This window comes from Oncorhynchus clarkii, chromosome 16, assembly GCF_045791955.1.
Source record: "Oncorhynchus clarkii lewisi isolate Uvic-CL-2024 chromosome 16, UVic_Ocla_1.0, whole genome shotgun sequence".
NCBI classification, from domain to species: domain Eukaryota; kingdom Metazoa; phylum Chordata; class Actinopteri; order Salmoniformes; family Salmonidae; genus Oncorhynchus; species Oncorhynchus clarkii.
The window spans coordinates 13,747,050-13,770,130 of NC_092162.1; the positions used below are offsets into that span (position 1 = coordinate 13,747,050).

The following is a 23,081-nucleotide window of genomic DNA, read 5'->3' on the forward strand; positions in this document are numbered from 1 at the left end:
GTCCTTTGGGTGTTGGACCATTCTATTGAGTGTGAAAAACACAGCAGCATTGGAGTTCTTGATACACTCAAACCGGTGCGCCTGACTCCTACAACCATATCCAGTTCAAAGACACTTACATATTTTGTCTTGCCCATTCACCCTCTGATTGTGTCAAGGTTTAACAATCATTATTTAACCTGTCTCCTCTTCATCTACACCGATTGAAGTGGATTTAACAAGTGACATCAATAAGGGATCACAGCTTTCACCTGGATTGACCTGGTCAGTCTACGTAATGGAAAGAGCAGGTTCTCCTAATGTTTTCTATACTCAGTGTAGAGGAAATGCAAAGATAGGAGTTAGGAGAAAGAGAGAGAGAGAGAAAAGAAGCGAGAGAGAGAGAGATTTGTCAGCAGCATCAACATAAATACTCTCATCTTCGCTTACCTCATTGACAAATACCCAGTGACTGTCCTTGGAAGCCAGGTTGGTTTCAACAGCCTGCAAAGAAAGAGAGAGAAATAAAGAGGTTACCATAGTGACAGATAAGACTGTGGAGGGAAAAGGCAAATTGAGTCCAGGAGACTTGGATGTATTGCTGCTGTTTCTATCCAACAGGACCCATGTAAAATCGTCTACAGTCTTGTCATTATCCAATTATTCAAGGAACAAACATAAGACCCATGTGGCTTGGAAAACCATGATGGACAAACAGCATTGGATCCATGCAAGCCTCACAGCTACAGACTCTCCAAAATACACAGGACGGTAGTTCAAAATGACCATCCAATCATTTGTCATGGAGACAATTTTTGTTGTATAGTACGTTCACACACAAGAAAATGTGTATAGTACGTTTACACAAAACACCTCAGCTGTGAAAATAGTGTTTGTACAATTCCTTCCGTTTTTCTCTTTTGTTGTTCTCATGGTGGTACTGTCTTTCCCACAGTCCATTGTGTTGGCAGCCAGTTCCAACAGAAGTGTAAGTGTACTACAACGTTCAAACCACAAGCCTTTTTTATGCCTTAGTGGTGCAGCATATGTAGTGCCAAATTTTTCAGCACCTAACATCTTTGCGTTTTGGAAAATGATAATTGCTCAGCGTAAGAGTACATTTTTTATGACAGTGCTTGCTTGGGCCTATGCCATATATCATAATCGCATCAGCAACTATCTTGTACTTTACAATAAAAACAAACATTTACACTGCCATTTGCAGAAAGAAAGGCCTGCACATGGTATAATCCAGTAAGAAAGGTCTGTACATGGTTTAACCCAGAAAGGCCTTTTATTTGATCTTTATTTAACTACGCAAGTCAGTTAAGAACAAATTATTTTCAATGACAGCCTAGGAACAATGGGTTAACTGCCTTGTTGAGGGGCAGAACAACAGAATTTTACTTTGTCAGCTCAGGGATTTGATCTTGCGGATACTAGTTCAACACTCGAACCACTAGGCTACCTGCCGCCCCATAGTATAACGGCCTGCACATGGTATAACCCAGTAAGAAAGGCCTGTACATGATATAACCCAGTAAGGCCTGTACATGGCATAACCCTCATCATCCCATTCTGTATTCATGTACTCACTTATAAAACATTATGGTTGTACGGTGTCCATATTGGAACCGCCTAGCACATTTCTGTTGAGATACATGTCCAGCATCTGCCAGTTGAGGGGCCCAATACAGAAGCTATGGATCGCCCCATGTGATTCTCCTGTCCTCAAGCTAATTAGGCCTGACAGATGTTCTCAAACGGCTCCTCATTTGCCTGCCTTACCATAAAGAAGGCTGTTACATATGTAAACACTTCTGTGGGTTCATGTTGACCATAAATATTCACAGATATATCCTGTCACAGAATTTCACAATGTAGGCTATACTGCATGGATAATTATACTGGCTGCTCTAATGTGGGTAGTTTGTAATCCTTTTGCTCCCCAACACACAGAGAACGCACACTCTTAGAAAAAAAGTTATTCAGCTGTCTCAATAGGAGAACCCTTTTTGGTTCCATGTAGAACCCTTTTGGGTTCCATGTAGAACACTCTGTGGGAAGGGCTCTTCTACCAGAAACCAAAAGGGTTCTACATGGAACCAAAAAAGTTTCTTCAAAGGGTTCTCCTAGGGGACATTCAAAGAACCCTTTTAGGCAGAGTTGCAAAAAAAAGCCATATCTCAGACTGGTCAAAAAATGTAAGATTCAAATGGGCAAAAGAACAGACACTGGACAGAGGAACTCTGCTGAGAAGGCCAGCATCCCGGAGTCGCCTCTTCACTGTTGACGTTGAGACTGGTGTTTTACAGGTACTATTTAATGAAGCTGCCAGTTGAGGACTTTTGAGGCTTCTGTTTCTCAAACTAGACACTCTAATGTACTTGTCCTCTTGCTCAGGTGTGTACCGGGGCCTCCCACTCCTCTTTCTATTCTGGTTAGAGACAGTTTGCGCTGTTCTGTTAAGGGAGTAGTACACAACGTTGTATGAGATCTTCAGTTTCTTGACAATTTCCAGCATGGAATAGCCTTAAATTCTCAGAACAAGAATAGACTGACGAGTTTCAGAAGAAAGTGCTTTGTTTCTGGCCATTTTGTTCCTGTAATCGAACCCACAAATGCTGATGCTCCAGATACTCAACTAGTCTAAACAAGGCCCGTTTTATTCCTTCTTTAATCAGAACAAAAGTTTTCAGCTCTGCTAACATAATTGCAAAAGTATTTTCTAATGATCAATTAGCCTATTAAAATGATCAACTTGGAATAGCTAACACAAAGTGCCATTGGAACACAGGAGTGATGTTTGCTGATAATTGGCCTCTGAACGCCTATGTAGATATTCCATTAAAAATCAGCCGTTTCAGCTACAATACCCATTTACAATATTAACAATGTCTACACTGTATTTCTGATCAATTTGATGTTATTTTAATGGAGAGAATATGTGCTTTTCTTCCAAAAACAAGGACATTTCTAAGTGACCCGAAACTTTGGAACGATAGTGTATATAGGATATGTATATTATTACATTTGTTTTGCTGAGAAAACTTGAGGGGGGAACAAAATCCGTGGAACAAAATCGGCACACGGGGAACCCTGCTATAGCCTATAGTCTAGCTGCATATCATGCCACATTTCATGTATGCAAGATCATCGCACATGTCCCCAAAAGCAGATGATATTTATGTGTGGCCCGTCCCCTCTGTCCGTTGTGTGATGTGGTTTGAGGTGGTTTGCGGGGAGGTGAAGTGGTTTGCGGGGACGTGAGGAGTAATCTCGGAGGCTGCTGATGACTCTGAGCCTGCTTGGTCATTCTTCTCCTTGACCGAGCTACTGAGTTATAACAGTGATGTAACACTACACACTATATTTACCAGCCTACAGCAACAAGATAAAGGATACTACTGTGTTGTTTAAGGACTGTGCTACATGAAGAGAACATACTTTAAATGTGGCTGACCGAAAGAAGTGTACATAAAAATTAATTTGCGTCAAAATCACTGTGAAATTTGTAGCATCATTCAAATACTGAGAAATATGTATACTGTATCTGGAGAAACCAAATAAGCAAAAAGTACAACACCTCATAATTCAAAATGAAGAAGAGGGATTTAAGCCTCCCTGCTCTGTCCAATCCTGCATCCCAATGGAACCCTATTCCCTATATAGTGCTCTGTCCCTACAGGGCTCTGGTCAAAAGTAGTGCAACATGTAGGAAGTAGGGTGCCATTTGGAACGCATTCCTGAGATTTCCAGCACGAGGTTCTCAATAGTGGCACTGGGCAAAGTGGATGTTTGCATTGCTGGCCACCACTTGGGCAGTATCAGTTGTGGCCCTTTGTGGCTCAGTTGGTAGAGCGTGGTGCTTGTGATGCTAGGTTAGTGGGTTCAAGTTCTGAGGTCACCCATATGTAAAATGTATGCACGAGTGGCTGTAAGTTGCTTTGGATAACATGATGATGGGTGGTGATGGAGAGTGTGCTATAGAAGGCCTTAAGGGAGGTTGGTGGAGGGAATGGTATATCTGTCGGCCTTTAACCAGGGAGGGACTAAGGGGGAGACCACTGAGTGGAGGTACTGGGGAGAAACTACTCTTAACACTACAGTGACAAGTGTCTGACCATAGAAGACATATAATTACATAAATAACCTATAATGCCATAGAGAACCTATAATTTCATGATATTCTATGGTTCTGACTGGGTCAATTAGACAGAGAGGCAAGGCTACTCTATTCAGTTCGAACTAGTCATTTTCTCTACACAAATTAAAAGTACATAGATAGACTACCGGTATTTAAAGCAATAATGTGCACTTAGCCTTGCTGCTATCTGGAACATTAGGACGTTATGCACAATGTGTAATCAAATCAGTAATAAAATATTGAAACATGTTGAACACATTCAAAAATCCATTTTTATTTGATATTCTATTTGTCCGTTTTTTCATGCTAAATAAATCTATACATACAAGGTTTGCATGGCCTCAAACTAAAAACACACAAGTCTACCTTAGTGAGAATATTTTATTTTAAACATGTCAGGTCAGGGGGACAATCAAGACATTGTTCAAATGTTCCTTATTCAAACAGTGTATGTGTGGGTGGTGGAAGTTGAAAGCTAGTGGGGACAACCCATCAGGGAATCTGCATCTAGAGGTCAATGAAAGCACGTTTGAACTCTGAATTAAATCAATGTGTCGTGGCAACCGCCTCACCAGGAATACAAAACAGCCTTCTTCTATTAAAAAAGAAACACATCCTGATTGTATTTAAATCATAAAAAGTAATTAAGAATTTTTTTTAAGGAGGATGTATTTCAGGTGGAATCTGGTTGCATATTATATAGGCTACATGTGAAGAACACACAGCTGTTATCTTCCTTTTACTATAGTCAGGTAACTGACGGTCCACATTATATATGATATATGCCACTTAGCAGACGCTGTTCTCCAATTGACTTACAGTCATACGTGTATACCCAGTGGCAGGAAGCCTAGCGTTTAAGAGCGTTGGACCAGTAAGTAAAAGGTTGCTGGTTCGAATCCCCAAGCAGACTAGGTGAAAGCTCTGTTGACGTGCCCTTGAGCAAGGCACTTAACTTGTATGTCGCTCTGGATAAGAGTGTCTGCTAAATGAACAAAAAAGTCAAAATACATTTTACGTGTGGTTGGAATCGAACCCACGTTTCTTGGCATTGCAACTGCCGTGCTCTACCGACTCAGCTACAACGAACCTTATCACCATCATCACATTACTGTATGTGGTATGTTGCTGGACCCCAGGAAGAGTAATGAGGATCCTTAATAAATACACATTATCTGATACAGAATAAGCTACCAAAATAACACTGTTACCACAAAGAAAACATGGAGGTAACTGTACCTCATGTTCTGTAATGATGGGTTAGGGTTAGGGTTAGCGCAAAACCAGCACAGGAGGTTGCTGGCACATTAACTAGGGAGGATGGGCTCGTGGTAAAGGCTGGAGCGGAATGGGTGGAACGTTATCAAATAAATCAAACACATGGTTTCCATGTGTTGGATGCCATCCCACTTGCTTCATTCCAGACATTATTATGAACCGTCCTCCTGTCAGCGGCCTCCTGGAAAAAACAGCTTGCTTTGGCCTTGTATGACTGAACCTGTCCGTGTTGCTCTTCATGTCTCCCTGTGTCTGCAAACATAACCAAGCACATCGGATGTGTGAAATCAAAACGTGCCACAGCATGCCTTACCATGCCTTAACATGCATCATTTTAATGTAGAACAAAGAATAAAGAAATATCACCAACGCTTTCCATATGTTCCCTAATTAATCATGCATATGCAAACCAGATGCATATGCATATGCATACCAGACATCTCACTTAGAATGGAAACTACCAAAAATGGTGGATGAAGATCTGTTTTGCATCAAGATGAATTCATGCATTATTTTAGGTCATTCGGGTCTACACTATTGAGACACTGTTTTTTTAAACTCCGTTTATTACACGCTAATGAATGCTTCTGTTTAACATATGACTGGTTGGGGTTTGACTTCTGGTCTCCTGCGCGCCACACAACTCTGTTAGCCCACTGAGCAGAAGCCTAGGCACTGGCTCGGGAGCTAACACAAGTCTTTAGAAGGGTACTGAATAATCATGGCATTGCATGTAGATCTGGAGAGAGTGGCACTGAGAAAACCAAAACAATAGCATCACTTACCCTCTTGTAGCATTCCATTTTCTAACTCTGTGGTTTGCAGTTTTTTGCTCAGAGGAAGTTTTCAAAGATTATTAACAAAAACCACTGATAGCATAATGGACTGACCAGACAAACATTGAATTGACCAGACAAACATTGAGGCATAGAATAATACCTAATTTCAGACAAACCGATTCCAAATGGATTTTGCTCGCTACGTATTTGCCGAAAGCTGCCGAGGGCCCTGAGAAACCATCAGCGGGACCTTGTAATGTTCTATGTCGTGTAACTATGGTTACGGTCTCCACAGCTGCATTTAAGATGCATTTTGAGCATTAATGATGTTCATAGCTCTTTCTTTTTGGACTTGAGTGGAATAATATCCATGGAAGTCAAACTAAAACAAACAGTAAAGGGGGTTTCATACAGAGAGCTGGCTTCCCAGACACAGATTATGCCTAATCCTGGATTAAAAAGATGTTTCCATGGAGAATCAATATTGATGCTTTTAGTGTCTGGTGAACTATCCAGAACTGCATGCTTAGTTTGGTTTCCTGTTCTGCAAATGATTTCCAGATGTATCTGTGACAGAGGCACATATATATAGAGAGATCCATATATATTGACATCTATATAGTGAAAGATTCATATATATTGAGATATATATATAGAGAGAGATCAATATATAGAGGCTCTGTACAATGACTATGATATTAAAGTGCAGACTGTTAGCTTTAATTTGAGGGTAATTTCATCTATAGCAAGTTTAGAAATTACAGCACTTTTTGTACATAGTTCTACTATTTTAGGGGACCAAAAGTATTGGAACAAATTCACTTATACAGTATGTGTATTAAAGGAGCCAAAAGTGTAGTATTTGGTCCCATATTCCTAGCACGCAATGATTAAATCAAGCATGTGACTGTACTAACTTCTTGGATGCATTTGCTGTTTGTTTTTGAAGTTTTTGAAGTGTTAATATTTTGGAGTCAATTTTATTGTAAATAATAATAAAATATGTTTCTAAACACTTCTACATTAATGTGGATGCTACCATGATTACAGATAATCCTAAATGAGTCCTTAATAATGATGAGTGAGAAAGTTACAGACGCACAAATATCATACCCCCAAGACATGCTAACCTCTCACCATTACAATAACAGGCACTGTTACAGCCTTATTCAGCCTTATTCTAAAATAGATTAACGAAAACAAAGTCAATCTACACACAATACCCAATAATGACAAACCTGAAAACAGTTTTTTAAACATTTTGGAAAATTGATAAAAAAATTCAAGAGAACTATTGTATTGTATTTGTCTTATGCGCTGAATACAACAGGTGTAGGTAGACCTTACAGTGAAATGATTACAAGTCCTTAACCAAGAATGCAGATTTAAGAAAACTAAGTCTGATGTAAAATAAATATTTTTTTTATAAACAGAGAGTAGCAGCAGCATAAAAGAGGGGGGACAATGCAAATAGTCTGGGTAGCCATATGATTAGCTGTTCAGGAGTCTTATGGCTTGGGGGTAGAAGCTGATAAGAAGCCTTTTGGACCCAGACTTGGCGCTACAGGTACCGCTTGCCGTGCATTAGCAAAGAGAACAGTCTATGACTAGGGTGGCTGAAGTCTTTGACAATTTTTAGGGCCTTCTTCTGACACCGCCTGGATGGCAGGAAGCTTAGCAATAGTGATATACTGGGCTGTTCGCAATACCCTCTGTAGTGCATTGCGGTCGGAGGCTGAGCAGTTTTCATACCAGGCAGCGATGCTCTCGATGGTGCAGATGTAGCACCATTTGTGGATCTGAGGACCCAAATCTTTTCAGTCTCCTGAGGGGGAATAGGTTTTGTTGTGTCCTCTCCACGACTGTCTTGGTGTGTTTGGACCATGATAGCTTGTTCGTAATGTGGACACCAAGGAACTTGAAGTTCTCAACCTGCGCCACTACAGTCCAGTCGATGAGAATGGGGGCGTGCTCGGTCCTCCTTTTCCTGTAGTCACAATCACCTCCTTTGTCTTGATCGCGTTGAGGGAGAGGTTGTTGTCCTGGCACCAAACGGCCAGGTCTCTGACCTCCTCCCTATAGGCTGTCTCATCGTTGTTGCTGATCAGGTCTACCACTGTTGTGTCTTCGACAAACTTAATGATGGCGTTGGAGTCGTGCCTCGCCATGCAGTCATGAGTGAACAGGGGGTACATGAGGGGACTGAGCAGACACCCCTGAGGGGCCCCCGTGTTGATGATCAGAGTGGTGGATACCCTTACCACCTGGGGGCGGCCCGTAAGGAAGTCCAGGATCCAATTACAGAGGGAGGTGTTTAGTCTCAGGGTCCTTAGCTTAGTGATGAGCTTTGAGGGCACTATGGTGTTGAATGCTGAGCTGTAGTCAATGAATATCATTCTCACATACTTGTTCCTTTTGTCCAGGTGGGAAAGGGTGGTGTGGAGTGCAATAGAGATTGTATCATCTGTGGATCTGTTGGGGCGGTATGCAAATTGGAGTGGGTCTAGAGTTTCTGGGATAATGGTGTTGATGTGAGCCATGACCAGCCTTTCAAAGCACTTCATGGCTACAGACGTGAGTGGTAGTCATTTAGGCAGGTTACCTTAGTGTTCTTGGGCACAGGGACTTTGGTGGTCTGCTTGAAACATGTTAGTATTGTTAGTATTGCAAACTCAGTCAGGAACATGTTGAAAATGTCAGTGATGACACTTGAAAGTTGGTCAGTGCATGCTTGGAGTACACGTCCTGGTAATCCATCTGGCCCCGTGGAATGTTACAGAGAGCGTGATCACGCAGTCATCCGGAACAGCTGATGCTCTCATGCATGTTTCAGAGTTTCTTGCCTCGAAGCAAGCTTAGAAGTAATTTGTCTTTCATTTTTAATTTTTTTATTTCACCTTTATTTAACCAGGTAGGCTAGTTGAGAACAAGTTCTCATTTACAACTGCGACCTGGCCAAGATAAAGCATAGCAGTGTGAACAGACAACAACACAGAGTTACACATGGAGTAAACAAGTCAATAACATAGTAGGAAGAAAAAAAATCTATATACATTGTGTGCAAAAGGCATGAGGAGGTAGGCAATAAATAGGCCATAGGAGTGAATAAATACAATTTAGCAGATTAACACTGGAGTGATAAATGATCAGATGGTCATGTACAGGTAGAGATACTGGTGTGCAAAAGAGCAGAAAAGTAAATAAATATAAACAGTATGGGGATGAGGTAGGTAAATTGGGTGGGCTATTTACCGATATACTATTTACAGCTGCAGCAATTGGTTAGCTGCTCAGATAGCAGATGTTTGAAGTTGGTGAGGGAGATAAAAGTCTCTAACTTCAGCGATTTTCGCAATTCGTTCCAGTCACAGGCAGCAGAGAACTGGAACAAAAGGCGGCCAAATGAGGTGTTGGCTTTAGGGATGATCAGTGAGATACACCTGCTGGAGCGCGTGCTACGGGTGGGTGTTGCCATCGTGACCAGTGAACTGAGATAAGGCGGAGCTTTACCTAGCATGGACTTGTAGATGACCTGGAGCCAGTGGGTCTGGCGACGAATATGTAGCGAGGGCCAGCCGACTAGAGCATACAGGTCGCAGTGGTGGGTGGTATAAGGTGCTTTAGTAACAAAACGGATGGCACTGTGATAAACTGCATCCAGTTTGCTGAGTAGAGTATTGGAAGCTATTTTGTAGATGACATCGCCGAAGTCGAGGATCGGTAGGATAGTCAGTTTTACTAGGGTAAGTTTGGCGGCGTGAGTGAAAGAGGCTTTGTTGCCGAATAGAAAGCCGACTCTAGATTTGATTTTAGATTGGAGATGTTTGATATGAGTCTGGAAGGAGAGTTTAGAGTCTAGCCAGACACCTAGGTACTTATAGATGTCCACATATTCTAGGTCGGAACCATCCAGGGTGGTGATGCTAGTCAAGCGTGCGGGTGCAGGCAGCGAACGGTTGAAAAGCATGCATTTGGTTTTTACTAGCGTTTAAGAGCAGTTGGAGGCCACGGAAGGAGTGTTGAATGGCATTGAAGCTCGTTTGGAGGTTAGATAGCACAGTGTCCAAGGAAGGGCCGGAAGTATACAGAATGGTGTCGTCTGCATAGAGGTGGATCAGGGAATAGCCCACAGCAAGAGCAACATCATTGATATATACAGAGAAAAGAATCGGCCCGAGAATTGAACCCTGTGGCACCCCCATAGAGACTGCCAGAAGACCGGACAACATGCCCTCCGATTTGACACACTGAACTCTGTCTGCAAAGTAGTTGGTGAAACAGGCAAGAAAGTCATTAGAAAAACCGAGGCTACTGAGTCTGCCGATAAGAATATGATGATTGACAGAGTCAAAAGCCTTGGCCAGGTCGATGAAGACGGCTGCACAGTACTGTCTTTTATCGATGGCGGTTACGATATTGTTTAGTACCTTGAGCGTGCACAGCGGAGGAAGTACGGTGGGATTCAAGATGGTCAGTGACCTGTTTGTTGACTTGGCTTTCGAAGACCTTAGATAGGCAGGGCAGGATGGATATAGATCTGTAACAGTTTGGGTCCAGGGTGTCTCCCCCTTTGAAGAGGGGGATGACTGCGGCAGCTTTCCAATCCTTGGGGATCTCAGACGATATGAAAGAGAGGTTGAACAGGCTGGTAATAGGGGTAGCGACAATGGCGGCGGATAGTTTCAGAAATAGAGGGTCCAGATTGTCAAGCCCAGCTGATTTGTACGGGTCCAGGTTGGGCATAGTGGGATTTCTTATAAGCTTCCGGGTTAAAGTCCCGCTCCTTGAAAGCGGCAGCTCTACCCTTTAGTTCAGTGCAGATGTTTCCTGTAAGCCATGGCTTCTGGTTGGGGTATGTACATACAGTCGCTGTGGGGATGACATCGTCAATGCACTTATTGATGAAGCCAGTGACTGATGTGGTGTACTCCTCAATGCATTCGGAAGAATCCCGCGAACAGAGGTCACCAAGCGCAACATAGCTTCAGCCTGTAAATCAGCTAGAAAGATGGATCAGCATCAAGTAATTGTCTCTGGCCACCTCCCAGTTAGGGGGAGTGATGAGATCTCACAACTCAATCGTTGATTGAAAACTGTTTTCTGCCCCTCCCAAAATATAGAATTTGTAGATAATTGGCCCTCTTTGTGGGACTCACCCACAAACAGGACCAAGCCTGGCCTGCTGAGGAGTGACACCAACATAGACAGGGCTCTAACTCCTCTAGCTTCACAATCAAATAGGGTGCAGGCCAGGCAGCAGGCTGTTAGCCAGCCTGCCAGCTTAGTGGAGTCTGCCGCTAGCACAGTCAGTGTAGTCAGCTCAGCTATCCCCATTAAGGCCGTGTCTGTGCCTCGACCTAGGTTGGGCAAAACTAAACATGGCGGTGTTTGCCTTAGCAATCTCACTAGGATAAAGACCTCCTCCATTCCTGCCATTATTGAAAGAGATTGTGATACCTGACATCTCAAAATAGGGCTACTTAATGTTAGATCCCTCACTTCAAAGGCAGTTATAGTCAATGAACTAATCACTGATCATAATCTTGATGTGATTGGCCTGACTGAAACATGGTTTAAGCCTGATGAATTTACTGTGTTAAATGAGGCCTCACCTTCTGGTTACACTGGTGAACATATCCCCCATGCAACCCGCAAAGGCAGAGGTGTTGCTAACATTTACGATAGCAAATTTCAATTGACAAAATAAAATAAAAACGTTTTCGTCTTTTGAGCTTCTAGCCATGAAATCTATGCAGCCTACTCAATAACTTTTTTTATTTTATTTATTTTTTATTTTTTTATAGCTAATGTGTACAGGCCTCCTGGGCCATATACAGCGTTCCTCACTGAGTTCCCTGAATTCCTACGGGGCTTGTAGTCATAGCAGATAATATTCACATTTTTGGTGATTTTAATATTCACATGGAAAAGTCTACAGACCCACTCCAAAAGGCTTTCGGAGCCATCATCGCCTCAGTGGGTTTTGTCCAACATGTCTCTGGACCTACTCAATGTCAGTCATACTCTGGACCTAGTTTTGTCCCATGGAATAAATGTTGTGGATCTTAATGTTTTTCCTCATAATCCTGGACTATCGGACCACCATTTTATTACGTTTGCAATTGCAACAAATAATCTGCTCAGACCCCAACCAAGGAGCATCAAAAGTCGTGCTATAAATTCTCAGACAACGCAAAGATTCCTTGATGCCCTTCCAGACTCCCTCTGCCTACCCAAGATGTCAGCGGACAAAAATCAGTTAACCACCTAACTGAGGAACTCAATTTAACCTTGCGCAATACCCTAGATGCAGTTGTACCCCTAAAAACTAAAAACATTTGTCATAAGAAACTAGCTCCCTGCTATACAGAAAATACCCGAGCTCTGAAGCAAGCTTCCAGAAAATTGGAACGGAAATGGCGCCACACCAAACTGGAAGTCTTCGGACTAGCTTGGAAAGACAGTACCGTGCAGTATCGAAGAGCCCTCAATGATGCTCGATCATCCTATTTTTCCAACTTAATTGAGGAAAATAAGAACAATCCAAAATGTATTTTTGATACGGTCGCAAAGCTAACTAAAAAGCAGCATTCCCCAAGTGAGGATGGCTTTCACTTCAGCAGTAATAAATTCATGAACTTTTTTGAAGGAAAAGATCATGATCATTAGAAAGCAAATTACAAACTCCTCTTTAAATCTGCGTATTCCTCCAAAGCTCAGTTGTCCTGAGTCTACACAACTCTGCCAGGACCTAGGATCAAGAGAGACACTCAAGTGTTTTAGTACTATATCTCTTGACACAATGATGAAAATAGTCATGGCCTCTAAACCATCAAGCTGCATACTGGACCCTATTCCAACTAAGCTACTGAAAGAGCTGCTTCCTGTGCTTGGCCCTCCTATGTTGAACATACTAAACGGTTCTCTATCCACCGGATGTGTACCAAACTCACTAAAAGTGGCAGTAATAAAGCCTCTCTTGAAAAAGTCAAACCTTGACCCAGAAAATATAAAAAACTATTGGCCTATATTGAATCTTCCTCTCTCTCAAAAAAAAAACTGTTTTGCTGTCGGATCCTTACAAGGCACCCAGACCTACGTCCCCGATATCTCTGTCTCTTTCTCCTTTGAATTGACGGGGAGATGAGGGCCTTGTCGGGTGTCTGGAGTAAATCCTCTGCGTCCAACTCGTATGAAGAAAAACTATTCTTCCAATACGGGAAAAGTAATTTCTGTCCTGATATCTAGAAGCTTCTTTCAGTCACAAGAGACGGTCGCAGAAACATTATGGCCAAATTAGTTACAAATAACACAGAAAACAACACATACAATAGCACAAATGGTTAGGGGACCGTAAATGGCAGCCATCTCCTCTGGCGCCATTCTTCACTTATTTACATAAGGTTTCAGACCCTTTTCTATGAGACTCTAAATTGAACTCAGGAGCATCCTGTTTCTATTGATGATCCTTGAGATGTTTCTACAACTTGATTGGAGTCCACCTGTGGTAAATTCAATTGATTGGATATGGAATGGCACACACATGCCTATATAAGGTCCCACAGTTGACAGTGCATGTCAGACCAAAAACCAAGCCATTAGGTCAAAGGAATAGTCCGTAGAGCTCCGAGGCAGGATTATGTCGAGGCACAGATCTGTGGAAATCTACAAAAGAAATTCTGTAGTATTGAAGGTCCCCAAGAACACAGTGGCCTCCATCATTCTTAAATGGAAGAAGTTTGGAACCACCAAGACTCTTCCTAGAGCTGGCCGCCCGGCCAAACTAAGCAATCGGGGGAGATGGGACTTGGTCAGACAGGTGACCAAGAACCTGATGGTCACTCTGACAGAGCTCTAGAGTTCCTCTGTGGAGATGGGAGAACCTTCCAGAAGGACAACTATCTCTGCAGCACTCCACCAATCAGGCCTTTAAGAAGAAATGGCCAGAGGAAAGCAACTCCTCAGTAAATTGCCCGCTTGGAGTTTGCCAAATGGCACCTAAAGACTCTCAGACCATGAGAAACAAGATTCTCTGGTCTGAGGAAACCAAGATTGTTGATGTCACTTTTTAAATCCACTTCAATCATTATAGACGAAGTGGGGTTAAAGAAGGATTTTTAAGCTTTGAGATAACTAAGACATGGATTGTGTATGTGCATCATTCAGAGGGTGAATGGGCAAGACAAAATATTAAAATGGCTTTAAATGGGGTATGCTAGTAGGTGCCAGGTTCACCGGTTTGTGCCAAGAACTGCAACGCTGCTGGGTTTTTCACACTCAACAGTTTCCTGTGTGTATCAAGAATTGTCCACCACCAAAAGGACATCGAGCCGACTTGACACAACTGTGGGAAGCATTGTAGCCAACATGGACCAGCATCCCTGTGGAATGCATTGACACCTTGTATAGTCCATATATATTCCATGCCCTGATGAATCGAGGCTCTTCTGAGTGCAAAAGGGGTTTGCAACTCAATATAAGGAATGTGTTCACAATGTTTGGTATACTCAGAGAGAGATCTCTTTGGCTCTGATTTGTGAAACAAAGTATGAACAACTCCTCTCTAAAGGCCCCTCATTTTGATGTGTTTTACATATATTTCCACACTATGAGGTTAGAATTATACTGTCAAATTAGGTAAATTATGAAAATGCCCTTTTAGTGTAAGAGCTGTTTGAAAAGGCTGCCTGAAATTTCAGTCCACTCCTAGACAGCCATAGCAAAATTATTGCTTGAGAAATTGTTCCTCGTTAAGAAGCCTTCTTTAATTATTGTTTTGTCGTTGACCATTTTAATTGAAAGCAATCAAAGTAAGTTACTATAATTGTTGCCCAGAAATGATTTAATATTTAGATTAAAATGGCTGCATTGGACCTTTAAAGGTGCTGTACATTTCTTCTAGCGTACATCTAGCATACCACATCTCCTCTGAAAAAATATTTTTAATGGTGATAGATCCCAAGTGATAGATCCAATGTCTGACAATATGATGACTTGATTGTTCCATTGTCTGTGACCTTCCCCTGTCCTGTTTGTTCAGATACCTTCATTGAAATTTCACACATACACACATGCACACACAGAGCTGATATTAGTTTCTTAATGGAGCGACATGTCCATCTGCCACAAGAGCAAGTTAATGACTTTCCATCCTAAGAATAAAATCGGGAGACAATAGCTGCAGGGTCTTGCTCTACATAACCACCAGGCAATACAGAGAGTAGGAAAGGGCTTATAAATAGCTACACACTAGAACAATCTATTTCTATTCATCAGTGGATCAGGTAAAGTGGCACTTGAACAAAGTCAAAAACACAACAAAACCACTTGACATGTTGGGAATATGGTTGAATACAAAAATCAGTACAGAGACAAAGTGGAGTCGCAATTCAACGGCTCAGACATGAGACGTATGTGGCTGGGACTCCAGACAATCACGGATTACAAAGGGAAAACCAGCCATGTTGCGGACAAAGACGAGCTAAACACATTCTTTGCCCACTTTGAGAATAACCCAGTGCCACCGATGAGGGCTGCTCCGGAGGACTGTGGGCTCTTGTTCTCCGCGGCCGACGTGAGTAAGACATCCCTAGCCGTGTCCCCAGTGCATGCGCGCACAAGCTGGCTGGAGTGTTTATGGACATATTCAATCTCTCCCTATCCATCTCCTGTCCCCCACTTGCTTCAAGATGTCCACCATTGTTCCACTATCCAAGAAAGCAAAGGTAACTGAACTAAATGACTATCGCCCCTTAGCACTCACTACTGTCATCATGAAGTGCTTTGAGAGGGTAGTTAAGGATCATATCACCTCCACCTTACACGACACCCTAGACCCACGTCAATTTGCATACCGCCCCAATAGATCCATAGACGATGCAATCACCATCGCACTGTACACTGCTGTATCCCATCTGGACAAGAGGAATACCTATGTAAGAAAGCGGTTCATCAACTACAGCTCAGTCTTCAACACCATGGTACTCTCCAAGCTCGTCACTATGCTCGGGGCCCTGGGTCTGAACCCCGCCTTGTGCAAATGGGTCCTGGACTTCTTGATGGGCCGCCCCCAGGTGGTGAAGCTAAGAAACAACACCTCCACTACACTGATCCTCAACACAGGGTTTCCACAAGGGTGAAAGGTCAGCCCCCTCCTGTACAACATGTTCACCCGTGACTGCGTGACCACACACGCCTCCAACTCAATCTTCAAGTTTCCAGATGACACAACAGTAGTAGGTCTGATTACCAACAATGACGAGACAACCTACAGGGTGGAGGTGAGGGCCCTGGTGGAGTGGTGCCAGGAAAATAACCTCTCCCTCAATGTCAACAAAATTAAGGAGCTGATCGTGGACTTCAGGATCCAGCAGATGGAGCATGCCCCCATCCACATCGACGGGCTGCAGTTGAGAAGGTGAAAAGCTTCAAGTTCCTTGTCGTACAGTACACTTCACTGACAATCTGAAATGGTCCACCCACACAGACAGTGTGGTGAAGAAGGCACAACAGCGCCTCTTCAACCTCAGCAGGCTGAAGAAATTTGGCTTGGCTCCTAAGACCCTCACAAAGATGTGCCATTGAGAGCACCCTGTCTGGCTGTACCACCGCATGGTACAGCAACTGCACCGCCCGCAACCGCAGGGCTCTCCAGAGGGTGGTACAGCACCCGATGTCACAGGAAGGCCAAAAAGATCATCAAGGACATCAACCACCCGAGCCATGGCCTGTTCACCCCGTTATCATCCAGAAGGCAAGGTCCGTACAGGTGCATCAAAGCTGGGACCGAGAGACTGAAAAGCACTTCTATCTCAAGGCCATTATACTGTTAATTAAATAGCCTTCACAAGCCCTGCCCTGAACTTAGTCAATGTCACTATTCGGCTACCATCCAGTTACTCAACCCTGCACCATAGATACTGCTGCCCTATGTCCATAGACATGAAAACACTGGTCACTTTAATGTTTACATACTGTTTTACTAATTTCATATGTATATACGATATTCTAGTTAATGTCATTCTATTCATCTATTGCTGTATATACTATTCTATGCAATGTATTCTAAATATTCTATCCACATAATGTCTATACAACACACACACACACACACACACACACACACACACACACACACACACACACACACACACACACACAGTACTAGTCAAAAGTTTGGACACACCTACTCATTCCAGGTTTTTTCTTAATTTTTACTATTTTCTACGCTTTGCCTTGATGACAGCTTTGGCATTCTCTCAGTCAGCTTCATGAGGTTGTCACCAGGAATGTATTTCAATCAACAGGTATTGTCATGGTTCCTCCTGGCACCAGAGGGCGTCTGAGACAGCCCTAGACACTTTCATTGTGTCTTATTATTTCATGATTGTGTCACTGTTAAAAGAGGTGTGTTGTCTGTGGTTCTCTGAAGAAGCTTGAATTGTTTACCATGTGCTGTCGTTTCCTGAGTGAGTTTCCGAGACTTAGTGGGTTTTTATTTCAAGTGTACCGTTATCATGTGGCTACCATATCTCAGTAAGGTATTAAGCTTATCCTTAACCACCGAGGTCTGGTCTCTTCTCTGCACCTGGGTCCAACCTTACCATGTCACAGGTAAGCCTTGTTAAAAGATCATTTGTGGAATTTCTTTCCTTCTTAATGCGTTTGAGCCAATCAGTTGTTGTGACAAGGTAGGGGTGGGACGCACAGTAGGTGAACGGATGATCTCGGCATGTGTGTTTTCCACCGTGAAGCATGGAGGAGGAGGTGTGATGGTGCTTTGCTGTCTGTGATTTATTTAGAATTCAAGGCACACTTAACCAGAATGGCTACCTCAGGATGCTGCAGTGACACGCCATCCCATCTGATTTGCGCTTAGTGGGACTACCAATTGTTTTTCAACAGAACAATGACCCAACACACCTCCAGGCTGTGTAAGGGCTATTGTACCAAGAAGGAGCGTGATGGAGTGCTGCATCAGATTACCTGGCTTCCACAATCACCTGACCTCAACCCAGTTGAGATGGTTTGGGATGAGTTGGACCCCAGAGTGAAGGAAAAGCAATCAAGTGCTCAGCATATGTGGGAACTCCTTAAAGACTGTTGGTAGAAGCATTCCTGGTGAAGCTGGTTGAGCGAATGCCAAGAGTGTGCAAATCTGTCATCAAGCCAAAGTGTGGCTACTTTAAAGATTCTAAAATCTAAATTTGTTTAACAATTTGTTGTTTGCTACTTGGTTTTATATGTGTTATTTCATAGGTTGGATGTCTTCACTATTATTCTACAATGCAGAAAATAAAAAAATAAAACACTTTAAAAAGTCATTAAAACTCGTTTTTCAACCACTCCCCAAATTTCTTGTTAACAAACTATTGTTTTGGCAAGTCGGTTAGGACATCTACTTTGTGCATGACACAAAGTAATTTTCCCAACAATTGTTTACAGACAGATTATTTCACTTACAGTATAATTCACTGTATCACAATTCCAGTGGGTCAGAAGTTGACTGTGCATTTAAACAGCTTGGAAAAGTCCAGAAAATGATATCATTGCCTTAGAAGCTTCTGATAGGCTAATTGACATAATTTGATTCAATTGGAGGTGTACCTGTGGATGTATTTCAAGGCCCACCTTCAAACTCACTGCCTCTTTGCTTGACATCATTGGAAAATCATAAGAAATCAGCCAAGACCTCAGAAAAAAATTGTAGACCTCCACAAGGCTGGTTTATCCTTGGGAGCAATTTCCAAACGCCTGAAGGTACCACGTTCATCTGTAAAAACAATAGTACGGAAATATAAACACCATGAGACCACGCAGCGGTCAAACCGCTCAGGAAGGAGACGCGTTCTGTCTCCTAGAGATGTACGTATTTCGGTGCGAAAAGTGCAAATCAATACCAGAACAACAGCAAAGGACTTTGTGAAGATGCTGGAGGAAACCAGTACAAAAGTATCTATATCCATAGTAAAATGAGTCCTATATTGACATAACCTGAAAGGCCGCTCAGCAAGGAAGAAGCCACTGCTCCAAAACTGCCATAAAAATTACAGACTACGGTTTGCAACTGCACATGGAGACAAAGATCGTACTTTTTGGAGAAATGTCCTCTGGTCTGATGAAACAAAAATAGAAGTGTTTGGCCATAATGACCATTGTTATGTTAGGGGGAAAAGGGGGAGGCTTGCATGCTGAAGAACACCATCCCAACCATAAAGCACGGGGATGGCAGCATCATGTTGTGGGGGTGCTTTGCTGCAGGAGGGACTGGATGGCATCATGTGGGAGGAAAACTATGTGGATATATTGAAGCAACATCTCAAGATGTTGTCAGGAAGTTAAACCTTGGTTGCAAATGGGTCATCCAAATGGACAATGACCCCAAGCATACTTCCAAATTTGTGGCAAAATGGCTTAAGGACAACAAAGTCAAGGTATTGAAGTGGCCATCACAAAGCATTGACCTCAATCCTATAGAAGATTTGTGGGCAGAACTGAAAAAGTGTGAGCAAGGAGGCCTACAAGCCTGACTCGGTTACACCAGCTCTGTCAGTAGGAATGGGCCGAAATTCACCCAACCTATTGTGGGAAGCTTGTGGAAGGCTACCCGAAATGTTTGACCCAAGTTAAACAATTTTAAAGGCAATGCTACTAAATACTAATTGAGTGACCCACTGGAAATGTGATGAAATAAATAAAAGGTGAAATACATAATTCTCTCTACTATTATTCTGACATTTCACATTCTTAAAATAAAGTGGTGATCCTAAATGACAGGGAATTTTTACTCTGATTAAATGTCAGAAATTGTGAAAAACTGAGTTTAAATGTATTTGGCTAAGGTGTATGTGAACTTCCGACTTTAACTGTATATATATATATATATATATATGTATGTATGAATGAATGAATGAGTGTGTGTGTGTGTGTGTGTGTGTGTGTGTGTGTGTACGCATATACACACACATATATTAATACTCCAGACTACACACACGTATATTAATACTTAAGACTTCGACATTGTTCGTCTTAATATTTCATATATTTCTTAATTACATTCTTTTACTTTTAGATTTGCCTGTATTGTTAGATAGTCCTGCACTGTTTGAGCTAGGAACAGAAGCATTTCACTACAGTCACAATAACATCTGGTAAATATGTGTATTCAACCAGTACAATTTGACTTGGAGATGCCAATCATGGCCGGTGTCTGGTAGATGAGAGGGACAGGAACACAAGTCCTAGTACTGACGCCCTGCAGCCAGCCAGTGCTAATGATGACTCATAGCTTGACAGACTACGGTGCAGTGATATGTCACTCATTTATTTTTTCCATTATCACTGTGCATAGGCACTGAGGAGGAAGGTGATTGCGGTACTTGGAAAAGCCCTTTAGTAGTGGTTCTGTTCTTGATAACGAGTGCTTTCGAGCACTGTCATGAATCTAGCTATCTACCACCAAGAGAGGGAAATTAAATGGTAACTCAACACAATATTCTCAACTTTCTGGCATAAATAATTAATCTGACCTTCAGTTCAAATTTTAAGACTATATTAAGAAGATACACAGAGAGTTAATATTCGGATTAGCAATTTCTTGTGTTTGCAGGAGAAATGATAACGTAACCAAATCAAACCAAGCACTCACATTGACTTGCAAAGGTCGAATGGTTCAATTCAATCAAGCTCACAGTATTTAAGCAGCCAATATGTATGTATTTTGATATGGAAAGCGTTGAGTACTGTGAAAGCAACAGGTAGACTCCACTGATAGGTAGGCTAGACACTTCCATTTCTCAGAATAAGACATGAGTGTGCAATGTGTACAGGGAGTATAGATTTTGCAACTCAAACTTTTGCAAAAACATTAGCCTGTCAAGTTTGATTGATTCAGACCTTGACGTTTTTAATGCAGTTTCTAGAATGCAGGTGTGTGTAACAATGCTTTATGGGAGTTATTCCACATTCATCTATTGCACACAATGCACTGGTATTTCACAGAGATGATGTACCTTGATATGAAAAGCTTAGTTCATACTAGTTTCAGTGAAACTTCCAATAAAAACAATAACAAATGGACCCAATATATTTCTCTCTTGGGGTCTTGTTACAGAGTACCAAGAAAAATTGGATGCTTACAGAAGAACCCTTTGTCTGAGAAAACAGACAATAAACCACTGTGCCTCTAAATCGCACTCTATTCATATGTCTACCTCGCTCTCTCACACATAAACCGCACACAAACAAGCATGCTCACTCTACACACAGATACACATGCAGAACAGGACAAACTGTCCACATGTTATACCCTACATGCTTAATTTTGCTTGTGTCGCAGCAATTATATCTGATGATAGGAGGGAAGCTCTGTCCACCATCATGAGAGAAATTCTGTCAACTTCACTAAGTTGATTTAACTTATACCATGGCTAAGTGCTGTGTCCATGCACTCCACGTTGCATCGTGACTAAGAACAGCCCTTAGCTGTGGTATATTGGCCATATACCACACCCCCTCGGGCATAAATGCTTTAGTAGATCATTAAAAAGGCACAAAGCAAGGCCTACTTTTCATATGATGCGGAATTTACAATCACATACTATACATTATACGTGAAACAACTATATTTCAATCTGGCTGCACATCAAAGATGCAGATTTAAAATGATAAATTAACAAGCCTTTTGAACAGAATATGAATTTCATATACACGAAATATGCATTGGGTCAGTAATGTAAAGATGATTTTGCTGTACACTGAATATTAATCAGTGACTGCTTTCACAAAAGTGCCTACACACACACAGACGTTCCTTGCTTCTCTCTGCCTAAACAGGTCATGACAGCAAAGTCAAACAATTTATGCTGCAGTAGTTTAAGTGTCGGGGGGCTAGGGTCAGTCTGTTATATCAGGAGTACTTCTCCTGTCTTATCCGGTGTCCTGTGTCAATTTAAGTATGCTCTCTCTAATTCTCTCTTTCTCTCTTCCTTTCTCTCTCTCGGACGACCTGAGCCATAGGACCATGCCTCAGGACTACCTGGCATGATGACTCCTTGCTGTCCCCAGTCAACCTGGCCGTGCTGCTGCTCCAGTTTCAACTGTTCTACCTGCGGCTATGGAACCCTGACCTGTTCACCGGACGTGCTACCTGTCCCAGACCTGCTGTTTTCAACTCTCTAGAGACAGCAGGAGCGGTAGAGATACTCTTAATGATCATCATTATTATTTGACCATGCTGGTAATTTATGAACATATGAACATCTTGGCCATGTCTGTTATAATCTCCACCCGGCACAGCCAGAAGAGGACTGGCCACCCCACATAGCCTGGTTCCTCTCTAGGTTTCTTCCTAGGTTTTGGCCTTTCTAGGGAGTTTTTCCTAGCCACCGTGCTTCTACACCTGCATTGCTTGCTGTTTGGGGTTTTAGGCTGGGTTTCTGTACAGCACTTTGAGATATCAGCTGATGTAAGAAGGGCTATATAAATACATTTGATTTGATTTGATTTGAAATGAACAGCTACTGATTTCTCATACTTCGCAAGTGTTATGATATGGGGGGCAAGGTTAGTGTTGGGACATCCTGTAGAAAAAACACTATCCAGGATACATTTCCACTCTCCATCCCCCAGGGGGCAGAAGCAACCTTGTCCAAGTGCTGAGCCTGATTTAAAAGTTTAGTTTTGAGTCTTTAGTTTAGGCATGCCTGTTTGCAATTTTCCATTTTGTGTGTTTATTTTCTGAACAACTAATAACCCGCTTGGTCTGGCCAACCAAGAGGTCAAGACGGAGCTGAACCTGAACTCTGTAAGTTGCTGTCTCCTGGGCACATCCAACACGGACTTCAAATGCTGATTTCTCACATGAATGCACAGATTCATCCAGGTTACAGACCATGCAA

The 23,081-nt window shown here is 42.3% G+C and overlaps 1 protein-coding gene across 1 annotated transcript in view; it reads right to left on the reverse strand.

Moving 5' to 3' along the window:
- LOC139367462 (glutamate receptor, ionotropic, delta 1b) overlaps positions 1-23,081 on the reverse strand; it is a 382,576-nt gene that overhangs the window by 76,129 nt on the left and 283,366 nt on the right. Inside the window, exon 5 of the mRNA XM_071105674.1 lies at positions 430-483. Coding sequence (XP_070961775.1) covers positions 430-483 — 54 coding nt within the window. The remainder of the gene's footprint in view (positions 1-429; positions 484-23,081) is intronic.